Genomic DNA, 20,788 nt, shown 5'->3' on the forward strand with positions numbered 1-20,788 from the left:
ATAATAGTTTGTCTAAGGTTTTTAAGGTGGTTGGATTGAAGAGGGGCAGGGAAGAGCCTTTTGATTTGGTTGAAGTTACCATGGTGAGTAGACAGGGCTTAAGTTGGAATCTAGATTTTTAAAAAATAAAATGGCTGTGGATGGGTTATTTGTCCATGAGTGCAGGGAACATGTTTCTGACCAAATTAAACAGTAAGTAACATGAATGGTTCTCACAGTGTTAAAGCATTTCAAATGGAAACAGCTGACTGTCTTGCAGTATTATATCTGGAATTCTGAAAGTATTTTCATACTAAAATGGAAGAGGAGAAAGTTTGTTAGCATACTGTCTGTAACAACATCTTAACTCATAGTGGCACTGATAATTAAATTCATAGAAAAGCCACAGAGTTACACAGTGAATATCCTTTTGTTTTTCTTGGGTTTGCTATACATTTGCTTATAGCTACTTTGCTGCCTTGTGAGATAAATCACGTTTGAAACTGAATGAAGTGATGCCTTTTGTTCAGCTAATTTCAGTTTATCATCTTCCTGTAATCAGAAAAAGGGCTAGCACTGTAAGAATAGAAAACATACTGCATTGATTTATGTCTTCAAAGAGCAGCAATGTTGCTATGGATAGGTGACTTGGATAGCACTGCCATTTGAAAGCAGCAGTTTTTTGAGATGCACAGATTTTTGTAATCTTTGAGGGAATTTGTTAAGGACTTTTGTTTTTTCCTTGTGTTTGTTTGTTCTTCTGGTTCAAACTGAGCAAAATAACTGGATTTTTAGTTAAATGTATCATGTTTTAACGTGTTCCAAAGCTCAATGTGCCTGTAAACTTTCTAACGAAAAAATGCCTTTACAGACACTAACAACTTCAAATGATTGACTAAATACTTTGTGTTTACTTTTTTATTTATTATCCAGAAAGGAAACTTACAGATATAATGAAAACCTGACTGCATTTTCAGGCTTTTTATAGAAGCTCTTGTGCCTTCAATATGTGCACATAACTCTGTATCTCTTTAGCAAGACATGCACATGCATTACAGGTAGGAGAGTATCTCTAAGATCCCCGGGGCCTAACTAAGGATTTAAATATTTCAACACATCTGACTCATTTAGAGCTAATGCATTGAAGAGTGACTCATAACGACTAGACTGCTGGGAGTTCTGGAAGCTTGAGGTATACCTGCAGGTAATCAAGCTTTGCATCTAATTGTGCCTTCAAAGTTATTTTAGCTGTAGGTAATGCACATGAAAAGGTGCACTTGAAAAAGTATATTGTGTGAAGCTAGCAGGTTTCATGCAAGTTTTCACCTTGCTGAATTTTCACTGTGGTGGAAACAGAGATCCAAGGTGAAAAAAAGCCAGTTATTATGAGAGGTGAATAATCACTGCTGCTGTAATGGTGGATTGTGGCAGAATTATAAATGTATGCTGTAAAAAATGTTTCAAGTGTGCAAATTGCACTCTACATATATATGTATATTCATGTCTCATAATAAAAGTTCTTATCTTACAGCCATGATCAAATAAATAATAATTTTTAGTTACAGTTCCTTTTTTCAGCATACAGTCCACCAGGTTATAAAAACTTAGGAGTGCGTTCCCTGCCCTCACAGGCCTGAAATGTAGTTCTGTGAACTTGAATCAGAAATTGCAATATAAGTAATGTTCCTCTTTTCAACAGTAATTTAGCTGCTGTCATTTGTTTCCTTGGCATTCACTTCTCTGCAAGTGGTTGGTATGTCAGAGCAAGGATTTACTGAGGTTCTTCAGACTAGAGGTAGTCTATTTGATAACATAACTCCTGTACATCAGGGAGTCTTTTCTAAATATATTTTTCCTTGTTTCAAGTCTCAGATATAAAGTATTGAAATAGTCTGGCTGCTATTTCATTTTCTTAATAGTTTTGTCAGAACAATATCTATAATTCATAGCAGAACTCAGGACAGGCGGAGTTGTGAAGATATGATGGGGAGAGGAGATTACCAAGTAATAATGAGCATAGCAGAATGTGTCCTGCCTTATTTCTGAATAGACCTACATTTCAACTCTAATCCATCCTGATGAAGGTATTTGTTATACCTGCCTTTAACATCTTGATGACTGTCAAACTGTTGTCAAAACCTTTGTCTGAAAGGTAGTACTTGCTTTCTGCATTCAGTCACTGGCAAATAATTTAGGAGCAGATGTTAGTCAGTTAGAGGGTAGAAAGGCTCTGCAGAGGGACCTCGACCGACTGGACAGATGGGCAGAATCCAATGGGATGGCATTTAACAAGTCCAAGTGCCGAGTGCTGCTACGACAATTCCATGCAGAGCTATAGGCTGGGGTCGGAGTGGCTGGAGAGCTGCCAAACGGAGAGGGACCTGGGAGTACTGATCGACAGCCGCCTGATTATGAGCCAGCAGTGTGCCCAGGTGGCCAAGAGGGCCAATAGCATCCTGGCCTGCATTAGGAATAGTGTGGCCAGCAGGAGCAGGGAAGTCATTGTGCCCCTGTACTCTGCTTTGGTTAGGCCGCACCTTGAGTCCTGTGTCCAGTTCTGGGCCCCTCAGTTTAAGAAGGACATCGAAATACTTGAATGTGTCCAGAGAAGGGCAACAAGGCTGGTGAGAGGCCTTGAGCACAAGCCCTATGAGGAGAGGCTGAGGGAGCTGGGATTGTTTAGCCTGGAGAAGAGGAGGCTCAGGGGTGACCTCATTGCCGTCTACAACTACCTGAAAGGTGGTTGTAGCCGGGAGGGAGTTGGTCTCTTCTCCCAGGCAACCAGCACCAGAACAAGGGGACACAGTCTCAAGCTGCGCCAGGGGAGGTTTAGATTCGAGGTGAGGAGAAAGTTCTTCACCAAGCGAGTCATTCGTCATTGGAATGGGCTGCCCAGGGAGGTGGTTGAGTCATCGACCCTGGAGGCGTTCAAGGGGAGATTGGACGTGGCACTTAGTGACATGGTCTAGTCATGGGGTCTGTGTTGATGGGTTGGACTCAATGGTCCTCGAGGTCTCTTCCAACCTTAGTTATACTGTGATACTGTGATTTTTTTCAACCTTATACTCTGACACATTCTTTTGTATAGAGGATTTATGAGCACAATCTGCTGTCATATATACCTGCTAGCAATGTTGGACATCAGTTCTAGATTTTTCTTTTAAATGTTAATTTGAGACTGGACTGAGGTTTAGAATGCTCAGTATCATCACAATGCTTTTCTTAAAATGAAGGGCAAATTGTGAGATCTCTGTCTAGGAATTACAGGGAGGAGTATATAACTTACCCCATTAGACATGTGCGATGTCAGGGTCTGATGAGCATTTAAGTATCCAAATATATACATATATATATTCTACTTACCTTTTTATAACACTTCATTTTAAATGTGCAGTGGCTTGCCTAAGTGTTCTTCACACATAGTTTCATAGTTTCATAGTTTCATTCAGGGTTGGAAGGGACCACAAGGATCATCTAGTTCCAACCCCCCTGCCATGGGCAGGGACACCCCACACTAGATCAGGCTGGACAGAGCCTCATCCAGCCTGGTCTTAAACACCCCCAGGGACGGGGCCTCGACCACCTCCCTGGACAACCCATTCCAGGGTTTCACCACTCTCATGGTGAAGAACCTCCTCCTCACATCCAGCCTGAATCTCCCCACCTCCAGCTTCATTCCATTCCCCCTAGTCCTATCACTACCTGATATCCTGAGAAGTCCTTCCCCAGCCTTCCTGTAGGCCCCCTTCAGATACTGGAAGGCGACAATTAGGTCACCTCGGAGCCTTCTCTTCTGCAGACTGTACAGCCCCAACTCCTTCAGTCTGTCCTCATAGGAGAGGTGCTCCAGCCCTCTGATCATCCTCGTGGCCCTTCTCTGGACACGTTCCAGCACCTCCACATCCCTCTTGTAATAGGGGCTCCAGAACTGGACACAGTACTCCAGGTGGGGTCTCACCAGGGCTGAGTAGAGGGGGAGGATCACCTCCCTTGACCTGCTAGCCACACTTCTCCTGATGCAGCCCAGGATCTGATTGGCTTTGCGGGCTGCAAGTGCACACTGAGAGCTCATGTTGAGCTTTTTGTCCACCAGTACCCCCAAGTCTCTCTCCTCAGGGCTATCCTCCAGCCAGTCACTGCCCAGCCTGTATTTGTGCCTGGGATTGCCTCGACCCAGATGCAGGACCCTGCACTTGCTCTTATTGAACTTCATGAGGTTGGCCTGTGCCCACCTCTCCAGCCTGTCAAGGTCCCTCTGGATGGCCTCCCTTCCCTCCAGCGTGTCTGCTGCACCACACAGCTTGGTGTCATCAGCAAACTTGCTGAGGGTGCACTCAATGCCACTGTCCATGTCCCCCACAAAGATGTTGAATAAGACAGGTCCCAGGACTGATCCCTGAGGGACTCCACTTGTCACTGGCCTCCACTGGGACATGGAGCCATTGACAGCCACTCTTTGGGTGCGGCCATCAAGCCAGTTCCTTATCCATCTAGTGGTCCACCCATCAAACCCATGTGTCACCAGTTTGGAGACCAGGATGTGGTGTGGGACAGTGTCAAAGGCTTTGCACATTCTACACACATTCTAGGGAAGAAAAATCTAAATTATTAGCCTTCTGTTTTTTCATAACTTCCTGGGGAAAGGTAAAATTTTCCCATTATTTTAATATTTTGATCAATAAAAACAGTGTGACAATGTCAGTTTGGGTTGTTTTGTTTTGGTTCGTGTGCGTGTGTGTGCTGCTTTTTGTGGTGTTGGTTGGTTGGTTGGTTTTGGGTTGGATTTTTTTTTTGGTATGCGTTGTTGGTTGGTTGGTTTTTGTTTTCACAGATTGTAGAATGTAAAACATTACCATAGAATCAGATATACATACTCAAGAATTTAGAGGTTTAATAATGTGTTACTGAAATTGAAATAGGTATCTAGCACTAACTTATTTCATTTTCCATTTTGATGCAGTGCTCCTGTTTCATAAAACACGTTGCTTCTGTTGTGTGGGAATTTTTCCAGCAGCAGCTACCTAAAGAAAAACTAAATCTTGCATATTACTTTGTCACCCTTCAGGTTTCTAGTATTTCTCTGTTCTTTATGCTTTATGTGCTTCATGTGCTTGTAAAGGTTGATGAAGAATACATGTCCCTCGTGTCTCTTCTGTGGTTTTGCCTGTTCCACTCTTGAATATGGGCAGAATCCAACGGCATGAGATTTAACACATCCAAGTGCCGGGTTCTGCACATTGGACATGACAACCCCATGCAGTGCTACAGGCTGGGGTCAGAGTGGCTGGAGAGTGGCCAGGTAGAGAGGGACCTGGGGGTACTGGTCGATGGTAGGATGAACATGAGCCTGCAGTGTGCCCAGGCAGCCAAGAGGGCCAATGGAATCCTGGCCTGCATCAAGAACAGTGTGGCCAGCAGGAGCAGGGAGGTCATTCTGCCCCTGTACACTGCACTGGTTAGGCCACACCTCAAGTACTGTGTCCAGTTCTGGGCCCCTCAGTTTAGGAAGGATGTTGACTTGCTGGAACGAGCCCAGAAAAGGGCAATGAAGTTGGTAAGGGGTTTGGAGCACAAGCCCTGTGAGGAGAGACTGAGGGAGCTGGGGTTGCTTAGCCTGGAGAAGAGGAGACTCAGGGGTGACCTTATTGCCCTCTGCAACTACCTGAAGGGGAGTTGTAGACAGGCGGATGTTGGTCTCTTCTCCCAGGCAGCCTGTACCAGAACAAGAGGACACAGTCTCAGGCTGCGCCAGGGGAGGTTTAGGTTGGATGTTAGGAAGAAGTTCTATACAGAGAGAGTGATTGCCCATTGGAATGGGCTGCCTGGGGAGGTGGTGGAGTCACCATCACTGGAGGTGTTCAGGAGGAGACTTGATGGGGTGCTTGGTGCCATGGTTTAGTTGTTTAGGTGGGTTGGATTGGTTGATGGGTTAGACATGATGATCTTGAAGGTCTCTTCCAACCTGATTTATTATTATTATTACACAGCATAAGTGGTTAGTTGTTTGAACCCACAATTTTATTCCCTTCCTCCTTTTTTGGAGCAGGATATCCTGATGCCAAATTGCTAGTTGTGCTATTCTTTGGGAAGCAATGATTATTTTTTTTAATTTGGTACATTTCTTCCTCATGCCTGATACTTTATATCCACATGAAACAGCATACATTCCTGGGTTTATAGTATTAGGGCTCAGAAACCATATGAACCACAGGGCTCAAGTGGTTTTAATAGCTACTTTAAGCTGTGAGAATTGCACTGTTGAGTTGTAGTTGTGTTCATAAGGATGCTGTAGGAAACCTATTTTAGTCTCCCAGTCTTCTTTTCAAGGGAGAACTGCTTTGGCCTTCTGCTGTTCTGCAGCTGTCCTCCTTAAGCTATTTTTCTGATTTTGAAGCTGTAGATCAAACTGATACTGAAGTATCAAATGTGCACATGGAGACAGTTTTCACTGTCTATTATCTAATGATTCAGCAATGTACTGTGAGAATTGACAAATTTGTGAGGCTTAATCTGCCTTTGATAAATTCCTAATGACAGCCTGTTCATAAATAATGTATTTCTAGATGTTTTTAATGTTTCTGCCTTAGCAGGGTCCAGTACCTTCCTGAGTAAAGAAGCGAGGCTTGCTGTTGATCTTTCTATTTTCTTTTATTTCTTCCTCACAAGAATTATATCTAGCTCCTTGCAGTCCTCTAGCAATAAATGCTTGTTATGTAGCTATCACAGATCTCAAAATGCTTTAGTATCTCCCTTACTACAGTTCTCAAGCAACGTAAACAAAAGGGATTTTATGGCTAGTACCCTGAATGGGTGAACTAATGGCTACACTTGAAAGGTCTTTTGGACCTCTCTTTGAAAAGGCTTTTCATTTTTCATGCAGACAGTTTGTGAACTATTAGATAATATTGGATACAAATAAGAAAGTCAGTGATCTGGAGTAGTTGTTACTAAAAGCTCTAAAAGCTGATTGCTTTAATTGTTTGCATAGTACACTAGAATCCAATGGTAGCAAGTTTATTTAAATTAGTTTTTCATTTTGTTCTGAACTTGCAAATGCATGAAAACTGCAGTCTATGAAATATAAATGAATGTATGTATTTCCATGAACCTCTTGCAATATGTGAAACCATCTGAAGAGTGTGCACCCTGGTGAAGGGTCTGGAGAACAGGTCTTATGAGGAGCAACTGAGGGAACTGGGGTTGGTTGATCTGGAGAAAAGGAGGGTATCTTGGTTTCTTCTCCATAGTGACAAGTGATAGGATGAGAGGAAGTGGCCTGGGGTTGCACCAGAGAAGGTTTATATTGGATATTAGAAGAAACTTCTTCACTGAAAGGGTTCTCAAACACTGAAATAGGTTCCTCATCACTGGAGGTGTTTAAAAGATGCATAGATGTGGTTTTAGGAGACATGGTTTAGCGCCAGACTTAGTAGAGCTAGGTAATGGTTGGACTTGATGATCTTAAACGTGTTTTCGAACCAAAATGATTCTATGATTTTATGATAAATTTGGCTCTTTGGTGGAAAGCCCTGCCAGCAGCTGATTTTTCAGGTGGGATAATTCCATTGGAAAGTATTCCCTGCTACTTGGGTATCCTGCTTCCTAAGACTCATACTCCTTAGAGAATACAGCATTAACCCTCATCAGCAGACCCCCAGGGAAGTTAATCATGTTGTCATCATGCATCAGATGAAAATGGCAAACTAACTGCCTACAGTTGGAGAAGAGGGAATATTTGAAACAATCATCAGGAAAGCAAATAAATCTGTGGGGCTTTGAGTTTGGCCTCTCTAACAGCAATACAATTAATGAAGCATGGACAGTTGAAGGTGGCTATTTCTTACAGGCTGAGCTTTGGACTACATAAAAATTATTTCACTTTTCATGTATTACAAGTATTTTTCATTTTTTTTCAAAGCTTGTAATCTTTCAGGGTTTTTTGTGGCAGTTACTTTGTGCATGAATGATGTTTTCCACATGTCTAAATTTCAGGATTACGATATGCAATAGCTTTGCCCAAATCATTGAACCTAAGCATACTGTCAGAAGTTCCCCATCCATTCTTTTAAAAATGGAAAAGAAGATAAATCATCATTCCTTTGAGAGCACCCCAGAAACACCATCTCATGCTTTGGATTCTGCTTGTGTCTGTGTCTATGCCAGATGGCTCCGGCTCAGTTGGCTGGGTCGGCATTGTACTGGAAATAGTTCTACTGTACTTCATATAGCTTTATTTACTGACTCATTAATTCTAACTTTTCCAGAAGTTTTCCCTATTCAGAAGCTATTAGGGTTAGGCTTCATGCCATGTTAAAATTTTAAATTACCAGGCAGAGTCCTGTCACATTACAGGAGCAAAGCAGCTGATGATCTTGAGACAGCCTCCAGTTGCCTATAGAATATTTCATATACCTCTTCATCCTGGTCTATAACAGACTCTAAACAGGTTGTCAGGTTTGTTAGACCTCCCTCTGATTTTAACCCAAAGGCATTCAATCCTTTCATCCTCTACTTCAAGTTCTGTGGCATCAAGAGATTTCCTAATTATATAAGGCCACCCGTCCTCCTCTTCTCCCTTACCTGTCTCGCATAAAGAGCTTGTAACCATCCAGCGCAGTACTCCAATTGTGTGACTCGTCCCACCAGGTTTCTGCAATGGCAACTACATCATTTTCCTGGTGAACCAAGACTTACAATTCCTCTTGTTTGTTACCTATACTGTGTGTGCTGGTGTACATGCACTTCAGCTGAGCTGCTGATTTCTCAACTAACTCTTATTTATGTCCCTCTCGCTCCTCTCCAGAGAGACTGGTTTCATCACCCACCCCCTTCAAACCTAGTTTAAAGCCCTCCCAATGAGCCCTGCCAACTCTAGTGCTAGAGCCCTCTTGCCCTTTCTAGATAGATTCACGCCTGAAGTTGACTTCTTCACGTCTCTTCTGACTTTTACAGGAGTGTGTTCATAACATCTTGAGAAAATCCTGCAAAGTAAAGTTGAGTCTAATATATCCAGGCCTTGTAGAAATAGTGAGTTCCCAGTAGGATTTGAAATTGTCTATTAGTGGTACTTGCAGGCAGACTGATCTACAATGGCTTTCAGAAATACAACATCCAAGGCATGACTTCAAGAATACTTCAGAGAAAAATGGCTTTGTCAATAGGAACTGCACTAAGCTTAACTTAGAGATGAGAAGTAAAGTAGAATCCAGAGACATATTTTACAGCAATCTCTACTTTTCCAAATAATTTAAGTATCATTGAAGAGAACTGTTCTACCTCTCTAGAAACTCATAATTGGAAACTTCTTTTCACTTGAGGAAGAGCATTATGCTACTAAATTGACTTTGTTTACTGGGAGGGTGGGGAAGGGAGAAGTGTTGAGAGCAAGATGGTTATTTTCATCCCTTGTGTTTGCAGATGTAGTTGGGTTCATCTGCGTTTAGAAACTTCAGGTTTATTTTTTGTATTTTAGACAAATCAAAAATTTGTACATCAACTCTACTAGGAGGGTTAGTGAGTCCAAACCTATTAAATAATTTTCCTTGGTGAAAAGAGCGTATATGTAATAGCTGGGGGATATGTTCATCAGTAAAGTGTCATAGAAGTGCCACTTACAAGTTTGTTTTTTTCTCTCTTGCCTGACATGGTCAGTAATTCTGAATAGGACTGCACAGTAGCAGCAACTGCTTGTATGTGAGAACATTATTTACTGTTGTGAATGTACACCTGGCATTAATTTCTTTGTCTTCGAGGTGAGTTTCATACTTAGTGGTCTGAACTGCATGGGTTTAGTAATAGTCCTATACTTTTAGAAGGCTGTTCATAAGTATCTGAAGTCAGTTTCAATAAGCACAACTGGTGTCTTCATTTAATTGCATTTAAAGTAGGATGACAATTCCACTGTAAGGTACATTGTCTTGAGGATGTTTTTACTGTGGTTAAGGTGGGATTCCTAAACTTTCTGGAAAAGCAATTAGAAGACACTAAGGAAGGACTTTGAACTGCTTGGATGGCTTTTGCTGCCCGTGCTGCAAACTCTGTTTCTGAAGGAAGTTACCTAAACACCTGCAGTTCTTGGGTTACTGGATGACTGTATTAGGCCCTAGAAGATTACAGTTACTAGCCAAGTGCAGATCTTCAAGGTGTTTAGACGCAGAGAGGTTCCCAGTGCTGTGTGCTTATTGAGATCCTAGAATCTTTGGTATGCAGTGAGGTGAAAAGGATAAAGATTGTCTAATCTCTAAAAACAAATTGTATTTTAAGTAGTTTATGCAAATGCAGGCTTAGGTACCCAAATTCAGACAGCTGTCTGTAATTGTTGGCCTTGCATTCTAAATAGGGACAAAATTTAGCAAAACAAAAGCAAGGAGTTAGCAAATGAAAAAGATACAAGAGGACTGTGTGGTTTTGCTGAGCAATTTTGTGTGCATATTTGATTCTTAATTATGTTAATTACATATGCTTTCAGATATTTCAGAAAGAGCAGGCTTTTGGAGGTATTTACATCCATAGTGGCTTGACTGAATAGGATTAATGAGATTATTTTGGCAAAATCATTTTTGTTGCCATTTTGTAGCAACCAGAAAACATAAAACAGAGTACAAAAGTAATAGGTGGAATGAGAGTTTTACTTGAAAAATGCTGAATGCATACAACTGAAGAGATCTTGCTGTAGGACACTGCAGGTGTGACTGGTTTTTATGTAAACTTGTATTCTAATATTACAAACTCTTTGTACTTCTGCTTTCTCGTTTTGAAGCATAGCCTGAAAACATCTGGCATTACTCCCTTAAATCCTCCTAATCTTATGTTTGATTAAACTTATCCCTCTCTATTTATGATCTGTCAGAGAAGCAAAAACAAAGCATATTTTATATTCTTGCTTCAGATGTTTCTCTAAAGTTTTTGGCATGTGTTCATGTTGAAGGTAATGACAAGTGAACAAATAAAACTGTTTCCCTCTAGCCTTTTAATGAGCACTGCGGTTTGAAAACCAGTTTTATTGAAGAATGTTGTCCATCTAAAGTGCCACTCCTTTCTGATACTATTTGTGAAGCCCTTAGTGCTGCTTTCCACCATATGATAGTTCGTTAAAACACTTGCTGATAATGGACTGCTCTTTCTAAGTGCAGTGATAGTAACAATTTTGCCAGTAACTTTGGCTGAGGGTGGCTGAAGGTATTTGCATTCGGGTGAAATAGCCAAGCAGCATGCTGACTTGCCTTAGATGTTCTACAACTACTCAGTATTAAGTTAAGTATTAAATTAAAATCTGCCCCTCCTGAAGTCAAGTGCACATTTGAAGCACATCTTTTTGTAACATAAAGTTAGAAATCTTTGGACTTAGGACCCAACCCTTAATCTGTAGCACTGTACCTCCATTTCAGTGAACCCTGCTAACTGTAGTTGCAGACTCTCCCCCCCCCTTCTCCCTCCCCCCCTTCTCCCTCCCCCCCTTCTCCCTCCCCCCTCTCCCTCCCCCCTCTCCCTCCCCCCTCTCCCTCCCCCCCTCCCTCCCCCCTCTCCCTCCCCCCTCTCCCTCCCCCCCTCTCCCTCCCCCCTCTCCCTCCCCCCTCTCCCTCCCCCCTTCTCCCTCCCCCCTTCTCCCTCCCCCCTTCTCCCTCCCCCCTTCTCCCTCCCCCCCTTCTCCCTCCCCCCCTTCTCCCTCCCCCCCCTTCTCCCTCCCCCCCTTCTCCCTCCCCCCCTTCTCCCTCCCCCCCTTCTCCCTCCCCCCCCTTCTCCCTCCCCCCCCTTCTCCCTCCCCCCCCCTTCTCCCTCCCCCCCCTTCTCCCTCCCCCCCCCTTCTCCCTCCCCCCCCTTCTCCCTCCCCCTCCTCCTCCCTCCCCCCTCCCCCTCCCTCCCCCCCCTCCTCCCCCCCTCCTCCCCCCCTCCTCCCCCCCCTCCTCCCCCCCTCCTCCCCCCCCCTCCTCCCCCCCCTCCTCCCCCCCCTCCTCCCCCCCCTCCTCCCCCCCCCTCCCCCCCTCCCCCCCCTCCTCCCCCCCTCCTCCCCCCCTCCTCCCCCCCTCCTCCCCCCCTCCTCCCCCCCCCTCCTCCCCCCTTCTCCCTCCCCCCTCTCCCTCCCCCCTCTCCCTCCCCCCTCTCCCTCCCCTCTCCCTCCCCTCTCCCTCCCCTCTCCCTCCCCTCTCCTTCCCCCCTCTCCCTCCCCTCTCCCTCCCCTCTCCCTCCCCTCTCCCTCCCCTCTCCTTCCCCCCTCTCCCTCCCCCCCCCCTCCCTCCCCCCCTCCCTCCCCCCTCTCCCTCCCCCCCCCCTCCTCCCCCCCCCTCCCTCCCCCCTTCTCCCTCCCCCCTTCTCCCCCCCCCCCTTCTCCCTCTGTTTCTTCCCTTCATCTTTATAAATACATGTTTTAAGGGCATTTGGGTAAGCCAGAGCTGCTCTCGAGTGCATTATCCTATTTTATAGATTTTCTGTCCTATAGATAGACATAATAAATTGAAGCTATTTGTTCCATCATGGCTTTAGGAGGTACAAGGCTGAACACTCCTTTTCGCCTACATATGAGGGTTTAAGTATTAATTATGATGACAAGCATTATCTGTGTTTGTATTTTAGCCAGTAGGAGGTGTTGCAATAAAGTTAACATAATGATTGTGGAAGTGAATTGTGTAATTAAAATAAAAACTGTTTGTAATGACTGGAATAAAGGATATTGTGAATAATGAAGCTTTGAAAACAGAAGGACTTTCTGTTCCTGTGACAGTTGAATTCATTTAACTGTGAAGGTTAATTTATTTCTTTCTTTCCAAAAAGGGTTCTCTACAAAATGTACCCTGTGCTTGCTTTTAAGGCTTGTTTTTAGCTCTAACACCCTTTCATCCTCAGTCAAATTAACAAATAGATTTATAAGCAATCCTGGGTGCCATTTCGGTGGTATGGAGAAAATGACACCCCACAAAATTTAACTTGCATTTAGCAGTGGTAGATTGGCCTAATTGTTTACTTCTCAAAATTTCCTCACCAAATACCATACTTCCTCCTGTGAGGCCAATTTGTGTAACTGCACAGTGAATCACAGGTAATCAGGCACAGTAGGAGTGAAAATTTTATCATCATGGTATTGTAAGATGGAGGAAGTAAGAACCTGAGCTTGTAGCAGTAGGACATTCACCATGTGAATGTTTTCTGTATATCTTCCACTTTATGAAGACTATGGAAAGTACTGTTTATGGATGTGACCGTTTTAGGCTGTGCCTTTAGGAAAGGGACAGTTGCTGGAACACACTGGCTGAATGTTTTGAAAACATTCAGATATTCTAAACTAATTTCATTGGTAGATAGGTAAAATGCAACTTTAAGTTTTAGTTCAGTTTGAGTCTGTCTCAGTTCCAGTCTGTTCTGTTTTTTCAGCCTGTCTGCTTCTGAGCAACAGCTGTGGGACCTGTTGAACTTGAGATAAGAAAACTAATCCTTGCATGCGCTTTGAGCCTAACAAGAATTTCCTCCTTAATAATTACCTTTTCTCTCTCTCTAACTCTTTCTGGAAAAAAGGGAGGTGGGGGAAGAGTGGGGGTACAGTGGGGGGAGCCCTCCTCTGGCTGAAGGAGGGAGTTTTGTTCTGTATTACTTTCTTTGCTGTGTATTTCTGTATATATTGTAAATAATGTATGTTGTGTATATATATATAACCTGCATTTCATCCTGCTTGTAAATATAGCTCATATCCTTTGCTTCTACGACTGAGTTAGCTGTGGTTTCTTTGTGGGGGAGGGAGAACTGAACTTGCTCTCACCACCACAATGGAGAACATCTGGTTTCTTGCATCTCTGCTTTATGGTACTTACCTGCTCAGCGTAGGGAATGTCTGCTACTTCATACCAGTTTATCTTATATTTCTAAATCTTGTCTGAACAGCTCTGCCAAGTATAGAGTCTTCATCTGATGCTGATGTCCTGTTGGCATCTTGTGCTCCTAAGTCAGTCAAACAAAAGCTCTTAATTATTTGGTCTGCATTAGCTTAGAATCTGTGACTGTGGAGCTGAGGAGCAACTTTAGTAAACATAGAAATCTGAAAGGAGGCAGGTTTTTGGTCAAGATCAATGGTAGCCATCTTCTGAAAAATAGACCAATTCAATGTGTGCCTTGGGTATTTTGACAGAAATAGGGTTTATTGTTTTCCTACCTTAGCCTCTGTTTTGAAGGAGTAAATTATTCCCTTCCTACTATTTTTGTTGCATCATATAGCTTCCTTCTCTGAAGTCTTAGTCTCTGTAGATCTGTTTATTGCTGTTACATGACAAATCTCAGTCATGCTTATTGAGAGCATAGTTAGAATATCAGCTCCTTTTGTACCATGCTTACTTTTGATCATTTTTGTTTTGATAGTGAGTTGTAACAGGTCACCAGGAGCCTTTGTGGGTACTAATACCAGCCCAAAAAAGGGACAGAAGCACACACACAAAGCCAGGACAAACAGAAGTTTGAGAGGACAGTGAGCTCAGCCTTATCCTGCAAACTTGTGCTGATAGGGGCCTGGCTATAATAGAAACTGGATTTAAGTCATAGCAGTCAGTCATCAGCTTATCCCTGGTTGTGGGATTCTCCCGTTTACCTTGCACTTGGATTTGAGTAATTGCTAGTTTTGTGTGGAGGAGATTAAGCTGAGAACTAGTAGGTTGGTTGGTTGTTGATTTTTTTAGTTTGGTTTTTTTTTTTTTTGTCATTTGGTTTTCAGGCTGGTTTTCCCCTGAATCAGTTCAGAGTCACAAGGTATCAGTGAATGCAAAAGAGAGGAGGCTGGATTTATGGCAATCCAACTGCCCTCTGATTTTCAAATGACAGCTACGGTGACTAAATGATTCAAGTGGTAATTTAGAAATGTGTGTGTAGAATTAGGTTGAAGATTCAACATGAGCCTTGATGTCATATTGAATACAGTTTCCTGTAAATAATTGTTTTTCATACTTTATTTTACAGTTGCTGCTAACTTACAGAAGATAGTAGATGATCCAAAGGCCTTGAAAACATTGACTTTTAAATTGGTAAGTAAAAGCATGAAGGGAAGAAACAAGCTAATGAACACAGTATTCACACAGTGTCTGGATTTTATCTCATTTGCAGCTATTTTGCTCAATAAATACGTGGAGATAAGATGATTGAGATTGCCATGTGTGAGAGAAAAGAGTCTAACCCCTGTTTTGACAGGACATTAGGGATATGTACAGCCACACAGATCCATAACTGTGCAGGGGAAAGGAGGCTCATTCACATGAGTTCTGAGGAAGTCTGTGGTTTATGTGATAAACTACAGAGAGAAGTCTGGGGGAAATTGCAGAAACAAGCAACAAGAACTGTAGTTGTTGGGTTAAGTCCTTTCCACCCTCTAATCCCACAGATCTGCCCTGACTGAAGTGTTCTCTGCTAATGAACATTTTATTCCAGTCACATTTATTCCAACATTTGCCACCTTTTTTCTTGCAAAGAGGTTGCCCTCTCCAGCTGTCCATGCACACTTGCAAGATGATCTTACTCCCACTGTATTTCATTATTGTTTCTCCCTCCTCACCTTTTTCTGTCCCTGATTTTGAGTCTGGGACTGTTTTCTGTGCTTCATTTTATGCCCTGGGCCACGGGTTCCAGTTTTGGTCGATTTTGATGCTATCATGATAGATCTAATTTAATATTAATACATTCACATTGCAAAACTTAATTCAGAATTTTGTGTTGTATTTGGTTTTTATTTCTTGCTAAAATAAAGTTGAAAATTTTACACATCTAAAGCTATTGAATGTTTAGCTACATAAATACCAAACTCTCACTGTTTAGCTTTTAGCACCCCTTGCTGAGTAACTCAGCCATGATGAAAGCCTAGACTGAATGTCTGTTAGATAATCAAGTCTCCAGAACCCTAGCTTCGTTTATAAAAGCAGCTGCATCAGATAGGCTGTGTAGAGACATTTTTAGAAGGCAGGTGACCTAGTTGATGATAAGGTGTTCATTCAGGTTTGTTCTTCTCATGTATATTTTAAACTACTCAAAACTATGTTTTGTAGTGTAACTTTGAGTCATTTTAACTCACCAAATAATTTGGACTCATTTTTCCTCTACAGTCCAGTAAAATCACCAGAATTCACACAGTTCTTTTGAGAAGGGTGTTTGGGGTGGGGGAATAAGGACATGTAAGCCAAATTGTTTTGTTTGCATGGCACTTGCTATCTAAATATAGTTTAAAGGCTGATACTTCTCTTTTTGCAGCTGATCTATGTTCTTTCTTTCTAAACATTTGACTTTGATTTATCGTATAGTCAATGGCACTACACCAAGAGTGTTTAAATACATAGATACTCCAGAGGCTCTGTACAAGTCTGAGTTTCTAGTCCACACACTTAAGATGGAGACTTGAGATTCCAAAATGTAATATACTCATAGTGTCCAGTTAGTGTTTATGTATGTCGGAAACAAAGCTGCTTGAAAATTTAGATAGAGGTATTTCTGTCACTCAGTTGGATTTATTGCTGGGGTGCAGTCAATGTCACATGGGTATTTCAGATTCAAGTGAGTAAGTGCTGTTATAATTTCACTCCTTACTGTACCACAATTAAGAGACAATCCAAAATCTGTCTTTGTACCTTCTCAAGGTAAGTTCCACTGGCTTGGTGACAATTTCTGAGGTCAGTTTTTAACCTAGGTTTCCTGCATTAATTCCCTGTTTTCTGGGAAAAGAACAACCACAATAAGTCTCCTAATTTATTCTTATCCTTGAATTAATTTAATATATGTTCAATTTTTGCCTGTTTCTACAGTGTGTAGTGGAGTTGCTAAATGATTTTTTGCCTAGGACAACTGTCATTTGTTTGTATGCCCCATCAAGTCTTTGTTACCACTTAGCAAGGTCTCACTGAATTTGAGAGCACTTATATACAACTTGATTAAATACGTGTTGTTGGTAAATATTTCGTATAGATTCAGTGTCTAAAGGTAGCTAATCCTATATCCATTCAGAGAATTCAGTTGAAAAGCGCTCTTTAGGATTAGTTACTGTGATTTGTGGACAAGGAGTCTGATAAGCATCTTGCTGCTTGCAGATTACTTTTGCTGGTGTTTTGCTGGTATATAATGTTCCAATTCAAAGAGCAAGCCCCTTCATCTTTGGAGATTAAAAACAAACAACCAACCAAACAAGAAAGCCCCTTATCTTAACCATCTTTACTGAAATGGTAAAGAAAGTTTGTGAAGTGAGGTGCCTAGAGGAATCCATCTTTAAGGCTGGATCTCCCTCTTGCATAGGTTTTTAACAGCACGTATTTTATCTTACAGTGTCATTCTACAGAATATATATAGTATTAAAACTCCCTTAGTTGCCTTGGCTAACACAGAGTGATTACTTCCCTGCAGGATCCAGCTATCCACACTTTGGGAAGGGGGCTGCTTTTGTACATAAGTAATCTTAGCAATACTCAAGAGTGCACAAAATTATCACGTAGCATAATTTGCCATTTATGTAAGGGAGGAAAAAATTAAAGAATGCATCCAGCAAACTGCAAATACTAAGAGCTTTTCTTTCATGTTGCTGTTTGTGTATAGTAGTTGTACTTAAGCTAAGCACAAAATATAAGCTAATAGATTCCAGGGGCATTAAATATTAGACAATATATATTGATAAGGAAGGCATTTAAAAATCTGTTTGCATCTTGGTATGTTACTTAACATGGCTTTGAGGAGACTGATAGCTAGCCAGAGAGGACAAGGATTTAAAATCCAAAGTTGAAACTCAATGTATTTAGTAAATTTTGAGATACCTTAAGAAATTGCAGTGATCTTTAACTTGCTGCTTCAATAGAATAAAGCCTGTAAAATACTCTCTGCAGAGAGAACTTTTGTTTTCTGTGTCTAATCAAAGTAAATTTGAAGGAGTAGCAGTCAAGAAAACTCAATGGATGTCAGTCAGAGCACCCTCTGTGCAGTCTGAGAGCTCTTTTCCTAATGCTGCATAAACACAAACCAGTTCTACTAAAGTGTTTAATTGCTACTAATGCATAAAAGGATCAAGGGAATTTTTATACGGTGAACCAACTGTTCTGACTTTTTGTTTTGGGGATATACCGAAGAGTCTGAAGGCATCTGTCATAAGCAATTTACCTTTACACAATGTTAATCCAATTGTTTTATTATTTTCATTTATCTAATACACAGGTGAAGAATGTGTAAACCCTTTTACTTAAAATGTAGTCACTTCTGTCTTATAGAAGGAAATTTTGCATTTAAAAATAAAAATGTAAAAATATTTTGCCTATAGTGAGTGTAAGTTTTTTAAATCAGAGCTAAAGTAACAACTTAATCCTGAGCAAGGTGGTTTTGAGACGAGCAAACTGATTACTTGAGCCAGTTTGTGCTCTCACAGATTTTAGTAAGTAATCTCAATTATGCAGTTTTAAGTTATATTGTACTGTCAGAAAGTAGCTATCCTTTTGCAAATATTAGTATTTACTCTTCATAGTCCAAACAGACTTGATAGCTGGACTGGTGAGACATTAGGCATCTCCAGCACAATAGTGAAAGGCAGATTCTATACATGTTGATTATTTGCTCTTCCTCAGTGAACAAAGCAGGTTTTGCTTCAGCCCACAAAGTTTGGATTAAAGAATTTGGGTCTTTGATTGTTAATTTCTCAGTATTTTGTTCATAATTTTTACTATTGATGAAGAGAGTGTGCTAAAATTAAGGTTGCGGTTGGCTGACACTGATAGAGGGTAGACCAGCCGTCTGAAAGGTTTCCTTCAAGTGAGCTGTTTGCTCTCTAGGTGATACGGAGACAATTTTTAGCCTGGCTGTCAAATTCTCCTTTGTAGCGTGATTTACTAAATGTTTCTGTTTATACTTGCAGGCCTCTGGCTGTGATGGCACTGAGATTCCTGATGAAGTGAAACTGATTGGGTTTGCTCAGTTAAGTGTCAGCTGATGTCTGTCCCTTGACCTCAAGCCGAATTACAAGATTGCGAAGAGGCCAGCTTAGATGCAAAGGAAATCTAATGCACCACACACTGAGTTCTGCTTCATTCTCTAGCAATTCACAAAGTCAGAACAAGCAAAGCCCACAGCTACACTGCTGCTGCTAATGTTCAAAATGCTACTAAATGTCTTTTAGCAGTTGATTTGAATTACCCCTAAGTAAAACAGCCCGTGGAAACGCACTCAGGTGGCTATATTTATTGGTTACAAATGGAATTTTCTATCAAGCTTACTTCTTTCGTAAACTTTGAGTGATACTATTTTAACTGTAGTTGTGGTTGATAATACTGCCTCTGCTCTATTTAGAAATTAACATAAATATAAGACTTAAGAATTACTAGCCAAACTTGAATTCTAGTTTTAAAACTGACTGTGAATTTTATTTTTCATATATTTATGCATTACACATCCTAGTAATAAGAAAATTATTTGACTTGATTAGTGCTATTTGCAGTTAATCTCCCATTATTTAAAAAAAAAGTTTCAGGTATATATTTGAAGTATTTGGTAACTTCTAGGATTTTTTTGGTTAGACATTAGCAAGCTTTTGTTGGTTGTATATCTGAAAACCAGTCCACAAACTGATTGTCTAGGGAGTGGGAGGTGCCTTGCAGACATTAAAGTTTTAAGAATGTGCCTGAGGCTCCTTAAATAATCTCCATTTTCTAGAAGTTCCATACATATTGTACAATAGCAAGGAGGGGACATACAGTAGCACAAGTGTTTGAGTATTCTGACTGTGCTTCATTGCAGAGTCTACAAGCTGGGACTATTTGAAACTGTTGTCTTTAAGGTAGATTGCTTGCTGTGTCCATCTGACATGTGCTTAATGGTGGAAACTGATTTCATGCAGGTGATAAAAACTTGAAAAATATAACTGAAGCTTTACTTGAAGTTCTGCAAAATACCAAGGTGAAATAAAAATAATAGGGCTTTGTGCAATGATCAAGTAAAACTGTTACAAAGAAAACACTTTTACCTGAGTAGTCTTATGTTAACCTGTGACAGATACTATGGAGCTAGCAAACCTTAGGAAGACTTTCAAATCTGGAGATGTGTTTCTTGGAGGTTTCAATTCAAACTACTTCCTAGCTAATCCTAGATAAGCGGCAGCTCTTTCATATACTGAAAATGGCAACTATATATTATTAAGAAAAATTATTTATAATGCCTTGTCATAATTGTTGAGGTGTTCTAGAGCCATTTGCATAAGACTCAATGTAATCCCATCCCATCCTACTGTTTACATGATGATTACTCCAAGATGACTGCAAAGGTTAAAAAATAAAATAAAAGTGTATTGCACAAATGGATTTGTATTTTGGATTTCCATGCACTGTGTGCATTTTGATGGCTGTGTGGCAGGGTACTGTTATAAATACTGCTGGCCTTAGTGAGTTTTAAGGGTAACACCTAGGGAAGGAGAAGGGGAGAAAACAATGCTTGTTCACTTACGGGAGATGGTTACTCTTGGCTGCTTGCTTTCCAGTGGTTTGCAGAAGCCATTTTGAAAACTCCTGATGTGCTTGTACTTCAAGAAGTTGTTTGGTTGTTCAAGCAGAAGCTTTATACTTGTGGGATGCTGGTTTGTGTGGGAAAGAAGATGGGAGGGATCCAGGAGCAGTGCTGCTGGCCACAGCTGAGGCTCATTGGAGCAGCTCAGGCCCTCCTCAGGTGTTTGATGCCTTCAGGTTCATTAATGTGGGGAGCGTGGGTCCTGAGGTGGGTAGAAGTTGGGTGTTGTGTTCTGTGGTGGTGCCTGATCTGGGGTCTGGTTAGGGGCTAGCTGGAGGCAGGGAACAAAAATGCTGTGTTTTGCCTTGGTTTTGAGGTCTACTTGCAGCTA

The 20,788-nt window shown here is 41.5% G+C and overlaps 1 protein-coding gene across 2 annotated transcripts in view; it reads left to right on the forward strand.

The window, feature by feature from the left end:
* STK39 (serine/threonine kinase 39) overlaps positions 1 to 20,267 on the forward strand; it is a 97,727-nt gene extending 77,460 nt beyond the window's left edge. For both annotated transcript variants that reach the window (XM_068138694.1, XM_068138695.1), the window contains 2 exons: positions 14,911 to 14,975; positions 18,818 to 20,267. In XM_068138694.1, coding sequence (XP_067994795.1) covers positions 14,911 to 14,975; positions 18,818 to 18,892 — 140 coding nt within the window. In that variant the 3' untranslated portion in view covers positions 18,893 to 20,267. The remainder of the gene's footprint in view (positions 1 to 14,910; positions 14,976 to 18,817) is intronic.
* The last annotated feature ends 521 nt before the right edge of the window (positions 20,268 to 20,788 follow it).

This window comes from Melanerpes formicivorus, unplaced genomic scaffold, assembly GCF_026170545.1.
Source record: "Melanerpes formicivorus ecotype bairdi unplaced genomic scaffold, bMelFor1.0.p_v2 SCAF_5, whole genome shotgun sequence".
NCBI classification, from domain to species: Eukaryota; Metazoa; Chordata; class Aves; order Piciformes; family Picidae; genus Melanerpes; species Melanerpes formicivorus.